At 33.5% G+C, this 13,659-nt stretch overlaps 1 protein-coding gene across 1 annotated transcript in view; it reads right to left on the bottom strand.

The window, feature by feature from the left end:
- LOC127710114 (probable ATP-dependent RNA helicase DDX46) overlaps nucleotides 1–13,476 on the bottom strand; it is a 30,052-nt gene extending 16,576 nt beyond the window's left edge. The window contains exons 1-9 of the mRNA XM_052215856.1: nucleotides 13,342–13,476; nucleotides 12,131–12,409; nucleotides 10,392–10,491; nucleotides 9,030–9,251; nucleotides 6,648–6,710; nucleotides 3,010–3,111; nucleotides 2,226–2,300; nucleotides 1,155–1,251; nucleotides 217–337 (exon numbers count right to left, since the gene is read on the bottom strand). Coding sequence (XP_052071816.1) covers nucleotides 217–337; nucleotides 1,155–1,251; nucleotides 2,226–2,300; nucleotides 3,010–3,111; nucleotides 6,648–6,710; nucleotides 9,030–9,251; nucleotides 10,392–10,491; nucleotides 12,131–12,409; nucleotides 13,342–13,358 — 1,076 coding nt within the window. The 5' untranslated portion in view covers nucleotides 13,359–13,476. The remainder of the gene's footprint in view (nucleotides 1–216; nucleotides 338–1,154; nucleotides 1,252–2,225; nucleotides 2,301–3,009; nucleotides 3,112–6,647; nucleotides 6,711–9,029; nucleotides 9,252–10,391; nucleotides 10,492–12,130; nucleotides 12,410–13,341) is intronic.
- Between the last annotated feature and the right edge of the window lie 183 nt (nucleotides 13,477–13,659).

Genomic DNA, 13,659 nt, shown 5'->3' with positions numbered 1-13,659 from the left:
GGTAGTATGGTGACCTTTATTTGCTAACCGTCTACATCATTTAGTCTCTGGTGGAGAGTTGTCTCATTGGCAATCACATTTGGTTTATGAAGATGTGTAGAAATTTTCATTTTCAATCCATGGAAGATAGCTCATTGACAATCATACTAATCTTTATATTTTCATCATGTAATTGGTAAATGTTCTAAAATCAAACTTAAAATAATTAATACTTACAATTTGAGAACACTCATGACTTTACTACTACAACCACACTGTGCCCAGTTCTTAATAGGTTTAGGACAGCCTTTACCTTGTACTTTAATTCCTTCTAAATCTAATCGGTAAGCATCTACTTCTGCAAACAAAAGGAATAATACATTGTTTCTCAATTAATCTATAGAAAGTTTGCTGGCTAAAACATAAGATATCTTGTTATTTATTTTCTTATAATCTTATATGATTTGCATAATGTAAGCATATCAATTAAAAATATAGATTTCTGAAAATACAAATGAAAATGGGTCTATTGGGATATAAGTTGATCTACACAAATGTTAAAAATATATTGACTTAATATTATGCAGCAATCTAGATCTTAATAAAATAGGATAAAACATACAATGTAGAACTTGTACTTGTAACATAATAACGATAACTCATCTTAACAACAAAAACCTTTATGCAGCTTATCAATCATCTATGTGTTCCTCTTGCACACTTTACCTTTCTTAATGATGATTGTCAATTATCTGTTAAGCAACCTAACGCAAGAAATATCTCCCTTTATTTTCCCTTAGTTGACATCTCTGCATAATGAGGAATCTTTTACTCTGATTGGTTACAATAGGTTTAAGACGCGATTTTTGGTGGTAGGCTTTTTTTTTGACTGACCATGTTCTCCTGACTACTTTCATAACCAATATTAACAACATGGTGGCTTACCTGTGTTGATTTTACTCTATATTTATGTTTAATAAAAACAAAAGGAATTTACTACATTTTGCGTGCGTAATTGAAATCATTAAAGTTACATTTTGAAAAGAAATACTTTTAAATAGTTTAAGAATTTTAAAAAGTTTATCAAAGTGTAAATAAAACCATAAATGTGCTCAGTTCTATTATAATATTTGCTGTCTGTCTTGCTAGTGTAATTTATAAAGATATGAAGTTACCTTCTTGTGTCATTCTGGCAATCTCAGGTACTTCAACATAAAAGTTCTTCCTGAATGGTGCGTAATATATCCTGTCGTGGTCTACTGTTATCATTTCCTGAAGAAAACAAAATAAGAATGTGTCCATGGTGTAGTACACTGATGCCCCACTCGCACTATCAATTTCTATGTTCAGTGGAACGTGAAATTGGGGTCAAAACTCTAATTTGGCATTAAGTTAGAAAGATCAAATCATAGGCAACATGTGAACTAAGTTTCAAGTTTATTGGACTTCAACTTCATCCAAAACTAACTTGACCAAAAACTTTAACCTGAAGTGGGACAGACGGACGAATAGATGAACGGATGGACAGACGGACGGATGAATAAACGAACGGAGGCACAGACTGAAAAACATAATGCCCATAAATGGGGCTTAAAAAATAACGTAACCAAAAGATACAGGTAAATTATTTCATCCATTACTATCCTGACAATATCATGAATATGCATGAACTTTTGCAACTGGCAGTTAGGCAAACAACAATCATCTACACTTTCCTGCTCTTTTTGAGTTAATTACACAGTTATCTCCCATATTCAAGCAATAAACATTTATTTTCTATTGTCAATAAATACTAGCCTGCTGCTTATACAGGATTGGGATCAACAAGTCTTGTCATCTGAATGTTAAGTGAACAATCAGGACACAAACTGTAATGTGGCATTAAACCGGAGAATGCACTGGTTTCACACTATCACATTTCTATGATCAGTGAACCAGTAAATAGGGGTAAAAACTGTAATCTGGCATATAATTTTAAAAGTTCATATCATAATGAATAAGTGTACTAAGTTTCGAGTTCATGTGGCTTCAACTTCCTGGTAAACTACCTTCAACCAAAAACTTAACATTATATGGAACAGACGAACAGAATATAAACTATCAGAAGAAACAAATATGGGACTGATTCACAAACCAGAAAACATAATGTCCCCATACTATAGTAGGAAGGTCAAAAAGTTGTGTGCTGCAGAAGTGTAAGAAGTCCCTGAAAAGGAAATTTTCATCACATATATTATAACACTTACCTTTTTCTTGTTTTTCTCCTTAGCTATCTTCAACATTGTGGTATCCAAATCATCTTCTTCATCTTCAGAAGAATACTGAAAAAAAGATTTATATAATATGTCTCATTTTTACACAGTGTTTTAAAATACCATTGAAAATTTATTATCGAAGTACAGATCAATGTGCACTTTTGTATTTTTCACCACTTATTCGTTTGATAAGATTACACAAAAAATAATTTTGACCTCTTGAGTTTTTATTTTTTGTTTGGTTGCTGTATCCTCATGATCATTGACTAATACCTTAAGTCTCCATTTAATCAAATACTTAAATTAACCAGCACTCCATCAAACTTTAATTCCTATTACCATGAAATAATCAAATAAACTTTCACAGCAGAATTGTTTTTATTTGTCTATTGTCCAATTTGCTTGTCCGTCCTCAATACAAGCAGGACATGCAGGAGAGTGTTTATTTCAACTGGTGTCCTAACGCACAAAAAAGATGTTCAAAAGTCAATGGGAGTAAGATGCCACTGCCTTACTATATGATAAAAAGATAAAAAAAACCTGTGTACTACAATTTTTACTCAAAATAACAGTATAATTCTTTTTTAAAATTCGAAACAATAACGTCACATGTGGAATTTTCTTAAGATGACTTTAACTATGCTGTGATGAACCAAATGATGTTCACTTTAAATCTGCCACATTATGTGTTGTTCCAAAAACAGTCAAGTTATTTATTACCTATAACAAGTGTTTTTACAATGTTTCTTTTTGTGAACATATAAATAGATATTACCTCCATAGCATCAACATTATTCTCCATGAGTTCTCCTTTCACAATCGTATTATCAACTTTCTTTTTGGTTGCAGTTATCATTGTAAACTTCTTTGTTTCACCCTATAAAATTAAATATAAAACATTCAAACAAGTAAAAAGCTTTCACTGCCAACTGATGCTCCCCTAACTGCACATTTATTGAGAGAAAACATTTTCATTTCAATGGTTTAAAATACTAATATGCTTGAATGATCCTATTTTTGCCAATTTTTCACCTGTATAAATGTGTTACAATTCCTAGAAGGATACTGTCTTGAAACAAACATAAAAAGAAAAATCTATTTTTATTAACAGGGAAGTTGACCCCAAAATCAATTGGCTTTATCCCTTTCCATATAGCTTCATTTTGATCAAACAAGGGAAACTTAAGTAACCATCAGGAAACCGTTTTCAATTTTATTTTTTTTATTTGAAGAAACAATGACCTTGACCTGTGACCCCAATATCAAGATGCATCTTCTAAACATTCTTCTCTTTACCTTAATTTTCCATCTGTATAAAAGATGAAAAATTTGGTGAAAAATATCAAAGGGACATTCAAACTCATAAGTCAAAATTAAACTGACAATGCCATGGCTAAAAAAGAAAAAGACCAACAGACAAACAACAGTACACAAAACACAACATAGAATACTAAAGACTGAGCAATACGAACCCTACCAAAAACTGGGGGTGATCTCAGGTGCTCTGGAAGGGTAAGTAGATCCTGCTCCACATGTGGCTCCCATTGTTTTGCTCATGTAAGTACAGTTGTTTTGCTCATGTAAGTACAAACCCGTTAATATGTTTCATTCTGATCAAGCAAGGTAAACTCAAACAAGAAATGATTGTAACAGGATGCTGTTACGAAGTCTCCCAAACGAAGCTCCCATAATTCGTAATTCCCATGGTCGCCTGACATTGAGCAAAGTCCAGTGAAAATTGGTTTGGTCCAGTAAAGTTATATGCATTAGTGATGCCTGGGGACTAACCCTGTATATCATTCAAATCATCTTGGCATGACAAACCAGAATATATATGGTTTAGGGGTGGGGATCTTGACCATTTACAAGATATTAGAACTTTCTCAAATGGCAGGGGGTGGGGATGACCCCTGGGGACTAACCCTGTATATCATTCAAACCATCTTAGCATGACAAACCAGAATATATATGGTTTAGGAGTGCGGATCTCAACCATTTACAAGATATTAGAACTTTCTCAAATGGCAGGGGATCGGGATGACCCCTGGGGACTAACCCTGTATATCATTCAAACCATCTTAGCATGACAAACAAGAATATATATGGTTTAGGGGTGGGGATCTTGACCACTTACAAGATATTAGAACTTTCTTAAATGGCATAGGGTGGGGGTGACCCCTGGGGACTAACCCTGTATTTCATTTGATTTGCTTTATCATGACAAACAAGAATATATATGGTTTAGGGGTGGGGATCTCGACCATTTACAAGATATTAGAACTTTTTCAAATGGCAGGGGGTCGGGATGACCCCTGGGGACTAACCCTGTATATCATTCAAACCATCTTAGCATGACAAACAAGAATATATATGGTTTAGGGGTGGGGATCTTGACCACTTACAAGATATTAGAACTTTCTTAAATGGCATAGGGTGGGGGGTGACCCCTGGGGACTAACCCTGTATTTCATTTGATTTGCTTTATCATGACAAACAAGAATATATATGGTTTAGGGGTGGGGATCTGGACCATTTACAAGATATTAGAACTTTCTCAAATGGCAGGGGGTCGGGATGACCCCTGGGGACTAACTTTGTATATCATTCAAACCATCTTAGCATGACAAACAAGAATATATATGGTTTAGGGGTGGGGATCTTGACCACTTACAAGATATTAGAACTTTCTTGAATGGCATGGGGTGGGGGTGACCCCTGGGGACTAACCCTGTATTTCATTTCATGTGCTTTATCATGACAAACCAGAATATATATGGTTTAGGGGTGGGGATCTCGACCATTTACAAGATATTAGAACTTTTTCAAATGGCAGGGGGTCGGGATGACCCCTGGGGACTAACCCTGTATATCATTCAAACCATCTTAGCATGACAAACAAGAATATATATGGTTTAGGGGTGGGGATCTTGACCACTTACAAGGTATTAGAACATTCTTAAATGGCAGGGGGTGGGGGTGACCCCTGGGGACTAACCCTGTATTTCATTAAATGGGTTTTATCATTTAGAACATTTTCAATTAAAAAGATTGTGTCTATCACAAACGGTTTTCAATTTATAATCATTTGAAAATTTTAAAAAATAAAATCCCATAGGGTTCTATAGTAAAACCCTCTTTTGTTTTTTCCCCTCAAAGTACCCCTTTATAAACCCCATTGCACAAACAAAACCCTGATTGCACCACTAGACATGTTAGTCTAACATATTGTGAAATCCTAAGTTAATCTGACAAGCGGTTTTGGAGAACAGGTGCGGACAAGTTCAAATTTAAAAGCGGCGGAAGAGGAAGAGGAAGAAGAATAATAATAATAATAAGAACTGAGCAAAAACAATAAGTCTTCCCAAACTTCGTTTGGGAGACTTAATTACCATCCAAAATCATCTTTCCATTTTTTTCCCATTTTTAGTAACAGTGACCTTGAATTTTGACCTTTTGATCCGCAAAATCAATAAGTTATATCTTCCATTTGCACCCAAATTTTCACAAAATGATAACTTAGCCAAAATAATAATACTGTGAAAGAGAGTTCTATGCTGTAAGTTATTTTACTAAATTATTCATCTGTGTTATAGGTTGATCACTGCTGTAATTTAAAATAAAGATATCCTCAGAAACAATAATCATTAATGTATTTTTAAATTAATAATGTGAAGAGCATGAAAATGGTTGACAACAAGACCAATACTTGAAGCATAACTGATCATTCACTTTAATTGAAAACAAGAAAAGCATTTTACCTAATTCTAAGCCTTGTACAAATGAACTTTTTTATTCAAGACAATGGTTGTTCTATAAGCATGATAAGTATGTAGGACTCAGAGGTGAGATGGTCTGCGCCAGATATGATGGTCCTTTCACTGATATGCAATGGTTTATATGATGCATGTAGCAGTTTAAATTCTATTGATGTGCAATTATTATGAGAATTATATTTTTTAATTGATAAGAATATAATTTGCATTCTTTTCTGCCCATAAAGCATTTATGGTATTTCTGTATCGATAATATGTATGTGTATGGTTGAAATAGATTGGTGGCTTATTTTGTTTCGTTCTGAATTTCAGACAACTACTACAGAAAACTTAAAAGGTACATCTAATAATTTTAAACAAATTGACTTCTACATCCACATGTGAACATGAAAAACAAAAATTTTTGTAACCCATAGCACTTCAGAGTTACCACCAACACACTTTGGCTTAGCTATCAACAAGATAGCGTCACAATGCCATCATCACACTTCAGCATCAAACCATCACAATTCAGCATGACCATCTTGTTCAGAGTCCTAAATATATATCCCACTTCTATCTCAAATATGCTGTCAGAAGCACTAACTGTCCAAGTACATAGTAAAATAGTTAAGCTATAACATGTATAATAATCACTTACATTTGAGGCATTTTCAGTCTTCACAGGTTTCACATCTTTTTTCTCTGATTTTTTTTCAATTGTCTGAAATTCAAAATGTATCTTGTATTATTGTAATTGTTTTACAATAAAATTGAGAATGGAAATGGGGAATATGTCAAAAAGACAACAACCGGACCAAAGAGCAGACAACAGCCGAAGGCCACCAATGGGTCTTCAACGCAGCAGGAAAATCCCGCACCCGGAGGTGGTCATTAGCTGGCCCCTAGATAAAATTGTGTACTAGTTCAGTGAAAATGGATGTTACACTAAACTCCAAAACATATAAATGAACTAAAATTAAAAAAACATACAAAACTAACAAAGGCCAGAGGCTCCTGACTTGGGACAGGTGCAAAAATGCTGCGGGGTTAAACATGTTTTGTGAGATCTCAACCCTCCCCCTATACCTCTAGCCAATGTAGAATAAAGAAGCACATAGTAATAGGCACAGTAAAACTCAGTTTAAAAGAAGTCTGAGCCCAATGTCAGAATAAGTAACAGGCAACAACAAATGAGAATGTCAATTCATAAATTTTTTTTCATATTTTCCAACAGATATTTCTTTTAAACAAAAGGGGAGGGGAGCACCCATTAGAATTGGGAACTAGAGGACCTGAGCATGGTTAGATTTGCAAATTTGCATCTTATGTGAAGCATAAGTCAACAAGACAACAATAGACAAGTGTCTATACTGGTTATCAAGCTCTAAATTGACCCAATTGGCAAACATGCACACATAAATGTCAATATCAAATCCTGGGTTCTCTGATTCGTAGTTCTTTGGAAAATATGAAAAAAAATTATGAATTGACATTCTCATTTGTTGTTGCCTGTTATCTATTTCTGGCATGAAGAGATATTTCTGGTATCACTGCATGGAGTGTGATATGACAAAATGAGTTAATTTGATAAGCTTATCCAGCATCATGAAACAATATTGTGACATTTCAATATTGGCTATTAGTAAGGTCCTGGATGACTTTCAAAGGTCAAAAGGATGTTCATTTCTGAAATATTACAGATTAAATTCTTTCAAAATAACTCCTTACAGGATTATTAATAATTTTGGTTGTATAGTTCACTGTATGGCCTTCAACAATGAGAAAAACCTATAATGTATAGTCAACAACATTACCTACCATTCCTGATCAAACAGTTTCAAATGAACTAGTACAGATTAGCATCAACTCATGCTATAGCTAATTCATTAGAATTTGAAAACTGCACAGTGATCGGGAAGGACGTGCGCCTTGCGCCAATTGCGCTTATCGACCAGAAATGGCGCATAGATTGACAAATGTAAGCGCCCGCGTGGCGCATGATATTTTTCACTTCGTTTTGAAACGTTGAGATATCGTCAAATGGATTTCCGATCGTATTTCGTGCCGCCATTTGTGAGTACACAACTGTGTAGTGTTTACTCAAATGATAGGAGCACCTATATATTTTTGGGACGTCTCGGGTGTTTTCCTATGGTAATAATAGCAACATGCGGTATGACTGATTACCCAAAAAACGTAATTAACCATCATTCATGATATATTTTTTTATAAACGACTTTAAATTTGTGAAAATTGGCTAGTACAGGCGAGAATTCTTCTCTGATTATAATCTTTTCAGTAAGCTTGCTATTATTTCGATTGAAAAACCCAAAAGCCTTTTTATGAATAGCATAGTATTTGTCTCCGTAAAAGGGGCTTAACTGTCCTTGTCATTTTTTTTTGGTCTTTGGCTCGTTTTGACATTTTGTAAACATGCCTTCAGCGAATTGTTGTTGTGTCTTATCAATTAACGTTTTTCTCTACTGTTATTCTTGTCATCGCGATGAAGTAATAATAATACAAGTGCAAATGAAATGCCAGAAACTTCCTCTAATACGGAACGTCTGGAATAAGTATGGTATCGACGAAGACCCAAATTTAATGTAAAAAAATACATGAACATGAACAACATGAACAAGGAAACAGTACCAGTTTTAACATTGTAAATAAAGGTTATCGTAAATATTGCCCGGTTTGGAAGAAGTTATTGTATATTCATTGAAATTGAAATTACAAAATCACAGGAACAATATCCATGATATTAGTTAGAATCATACTTGTAAGTACAGTGAAATATACACTTTTTTTATTTTTTGTTTTTATTGTAAACGAATGGCCCACTCATTTGACAACATGGCCCATTAATTCTAAAAATGGCCCATTGAATTTATTTTTGGGGGGCCCTGGGCCCATAGAGAAAAAATCCTTCCAGATCACTGACTGCAATTTTAAAAGAGAGCATTATTTTTGAAAACTCTGGGGTTTGCATACCTAAATAATATGAGTAAAAATATTGGGTGAACCCTTCAGAATAATGTACCTGCATGAAGGCATCAAGGGGATCTTCCTCATCTCCATCCCCTCCTGTTTGAGAAGGTTCTTCCTCTTCCTCTTCATCATCATCCTCCAGAGACCATTTTTTAGAAGGAGGGGCAAAATTAACAGGTAACAGTTCAGCTTTCTTTTTCCTTTCTGCTCTCCATTCTTCTATTCTTTTTCTTCTCTTATCCATCTCCAATTCCAATCTTTTCTGCTCTTCTTCCTAAAATAAACATTAAAACAGATTAAAATTACCTCATTGCTTTATAAATTGCATGAAGATTCACAAATATATGAAATATGAAACCTAGCAAGCTGATTGGGCCATATACAAAAACGCTGGTCTTTTTATATTCTTTGTTTCAATTTCACAAACCTGAAAAGACTTTCAGTATGCTTAAAATCAAGTGCCTCAAAAACTATGATATTTCTATTTTAAATCAGTTCATGCAAATACATGTATGTGTGTAAATAAAATTCAGAATGGAAATGGGGAATGTGTCAAAGAGACAACAACCCGACCAAAGAGCAGAAAACAGAAATTGTTTCCTTAATTTTACAGGGCTAAAAAAACAATATAATTAACTTTTAATTACTAATATACTTTGATCATGTTGATATATATATATATATATATGAAGGAGACAAAAAAATTTAAATTACCTGCTTAACAAAATAAATAAGTTAAAATTATAGTTTCTTAACAAAATGATACCTGAGTGATCATGGTAGTATAACATGTAAATTATTTACTAAAGAAGAAGTGTGTTTTATTTCTTAGATCATAGAGTAAAATTATATATCTGTGCACATCCAATCTTTTACAATTTATAAAGGAGTAATTGAAGAGAGGTCAATATTAGCTGTAAAATTACATGAAATTCAATCTAGTAATGCTATCTGATGACCACCAAACTAAGACATCATAATTACACACATTGACAATGAAGATTATAATTTTTTAGCAAGTTTTGCCTCATTTCCTTTCGATGGTTTTTGCATCAGACAAAAAAATGGCATCTAGTAGAGACAAAAAAAATCTTGATTTGATATGTATCTTACCCAAACTCTTCTTTAAGTTACAAATCTTGTGGTGTAAATGTATGGCCAATGTTTCCCAGATGGAAAGACATTTTAAATTTGGTCACAAACAAGTATACTGATATATTTCAAGCTTCCGTTACTGTTTAAAACACACAGAACATGTAAAAGAAAAATGTTATTTGAATTTGTACATGCTTTATTTCAAATATTGTGTTTTAGGTGAAATATTACACATTTAATATTCTGGAAAAAACTTAGGCCTTCCGGGTGCTACTACTTTATCAGTATGACTATGTATACGATTCTGAGTTTGACAAACCTTATCAAGAGGTTCATCTTTAACATTCAGAGCCCCTTCCTTGTGGATAACACGGTCATCATCATTCTTTCTGCTGTTTGGTGACCTGGATCTTGATCTTCTGGCAAAAAATAAAGACAGAAGTAAGACATGATTTTATCATACATGTAGATCACTAAATAAATATCCTCCATATAAGTGAAAGAAAGTGTGGGGTATACAGGTATATATCAATGAGATAACCTCAAACAACACATAAAACAGAGAGGTTCACAGTTTACTATCATTCACAAGATAAATTTTCTCAAGTAATCTAATCTGCAGAAATAAAAAAAACCTACAATTTCTATTTCAGAACCAGTGAAAAATCAAAAGGGAAAATACAAAGATTTGCAGATTTTCAGACAATATTTCAAATAAATGGGGAATGTGTCCATGGGACACAGATGATGCCCCGCTTGCATATCATATAAAGTTATAAAGGGACATAACTGAAGAACGGTAAAAGTGATCTTACCCAAATTTGTACCTGATCTGATTTTTGAGGTAATTAAGTATTGTGTATAAGTTTCATAACATTTGGTTGAGGCAAACTTAAGTAAGAGAACAGAAACGAAAAATTCAGCAATTTTTCCATTTGTAAAGGGGCATAACTCTAGAACAGTAAAAGTGACACCACCAAAATTCAAACTTGATCTGTATTTTGTGGTAATAAGCATCATGTACAAGTTTCATAACATTTGGTTCAGGTAAACTTAAGTTGGAGAACGGAAACAAAAAGTTCAGCAATTTTTCCATTTGTAAACAAGCATAACTCTGGAACTGTTAAAGGGGCACTAGTTGTCAAATTCATGTTCACCGATTTGACTCAAATTCTCATATTTGATTTATAACCATGTAAAACATTTTACAGGGCATGGGCCTTGATAATATGTAGCTTCGTTTCGTGTGTATTTTAGTCTTGACTCCATCTAATTAACTATCGAGTTGACCTCAGAAGATGTCCGATAGTCATCTTAGTGATATAAACATAAATATAGATATAAATACAAAGCGAACACTTGCAATTGGATTTTCCTAGGTCTGTTAAATTTCATATTATAGATTAAAATTACATATGAATCATCGTTTTTACCTGTATAAGAATGATTTTTTGTGGATCGAATCAGTCAATCAAATGATTTACCTTTGTTTCACTTTCAATGTTGACATTCTATCCTTTAAATAATTGAACACGCACACTGCATGCGTTATCCATCTCTAGGTAAGGGGTTAAATTGAAGTTCACATGAATACGGATTCAATGAGGTCGATTATTCACTTGCAAGTGAATAATTCATCATCAATGTTTCTTAGCTTAATTTGACAAAATTGAACAATACGGGCTGCTAAAAGCAAATTATTATTTCATTTTTTCACTTTCATTAATGAATTTGAACAAAAAAAAATCATACTTTAGATTTTTTATAAATCTCGTAGCTTGTGCCCCTTTAAAGTGACATCACCAAAATTCAAACTTGACATAAATTTAGAAAACATTACTAATTTTAAGAGTGATCTCCTTTAACACAGCTCTAAAAAATTGGGGAACTCTCGTTTCTTGTTTCTGCTTATCACTTAAATATCTGTCCATATGGAACATGAGTCTACATTTATATTTATTCTATGTTCCTTATTCTGCCGTGTATAGTATGCATTTGTGCATAAAATGCGCCCCCTTTTCATCCCCCCAAAATCATATCTAAAATGAAACTCCTTACTTCCTCTTATCTCTATCACGTGATCTAGACCGCCTTCTGTCTCTCTCTCTGGACCTAGATCTTCTGCGATCTTTTGATCTTGATCTTCGTCTTTCTTTTGATCTTGATCGTCTCCTTTCTTTAGACCTACGTCTTTCTTTTGATCTTGACCTTCTTCTTTCTCTATCTCTCTCTCTTGACCTTGATCTTCTTTTAGGACTTCTTGATCTACTTCTGTGTTTCTTCTTTCTCTCCCTTGAAGTACTCCTTGATCTTGACTTTGATCTTCTTCTGTATGATCTAAACAATAAAAAATATACAAATTTTTCTTTAAAGATGATCATTACATTACTGAAATAAGAGTTGTGGTAGGTTACTGTGTCATATTTGTTTTTAGTTTATTGTTTGGTCATAAATCTGGCTGATGGTTTATATATCGGTTCACATTTTGTCATGTTAGGGCCTTTTGTAGCTGACTAAACAGTATTGGTTTTGCTCATTTTTGAAGGCTGTACATGTATGATGACCTATAGTTGCTTAAATTCACTTCATTTGGACTCTGTTGGATAGTTGTCTTATTGGCAATCATACCACATCTCCAAATTTCATAAATGTATTTTGTTCCGAAAATTATTATTGAAGAACAACTTCCATGACTTCCCTTTCATGCCCTTACAGAGTTTTTTCTTCAAAACTTAATATACAAATCAATAAAATATCTTAAACTGTGCTGGAGTGACACATATGTCCATGTTTTCATTTATGCAAGCTACTCATCATTGGCACTGCTGTATCTCTTTCAAATAAAATACCGAATTTTAAACAGTGTAATATTGTTCTTCAATTGGTCCCGAATGTAACGTCATTAAGGTGTGACATCATATATCGAATGACGTCATTGTTGGGCATATGACGTCACAGACTTCCAGTTGTTGTACTTTCTGGCACACGAAATGCAACCTTGTAAAATTGCCGGCAGCAAGAGCATGAAGAGGGTTAAAGTCTTATATACGCCCTTGATACAAGATACCTAAATCACATTTTATGCACAACATGCACGTTTCTAATATTCAGTATTTTTGCACCTAAAAAAATTCGTTATACACAAGCCTTAAATTGTATTGGAGGTAATTTTTTTCAGAGACAAATGACTGTGGATGTAACAATACATAGGTTTTGTAATATAGTCATTTTACTAGAACATAATTGTGAGATAATTGTAAGTGTGGTACCTTCCATCTCGGGGCATTTTTAATTTGTTCTCGCTTTTAAGGCTTTCTTTCAATTTGAGCCCTCAAATAACTGTAAGACGATGGGAAACAACGTTTTACTACAGTTTTTGTCATTCAAATGCTTGTTAATTTACTAAAAACGGTCAATATATAAAGCGTTTTAATGGTTACCGCATGTCGGGTTGTCGTAATAAATAATTAATCAATAATATATTAATACTTTGCCCTTGAATTCTTATGAAATATCTATTGAAAACGTTTGTTTTGCCATAAAAATTAAATAATTTATAAAATATAAAATAGTCCAAGTGTTACGTC

This window comes from Mytilus californianus, unplaced genomic scaffold (assembly GCF_021869535.1).
Source record: "Mytilus californianus isolate M0D057914Y unplaced genomic scaffold, xbMytCali1.0.p SCAF_7, whole genome shotgun sequence".
NCBI classification, from domain to species: domain Eukaryota; kingdom Metazoa; phylum Mollusca; class Bivalvia; order Mytilida; family Mytilidae; genus Mytilus; species Mytilus californianus.
This window is presented reverse-complemented; position numbering and strand designations above follow the sequence as displayed.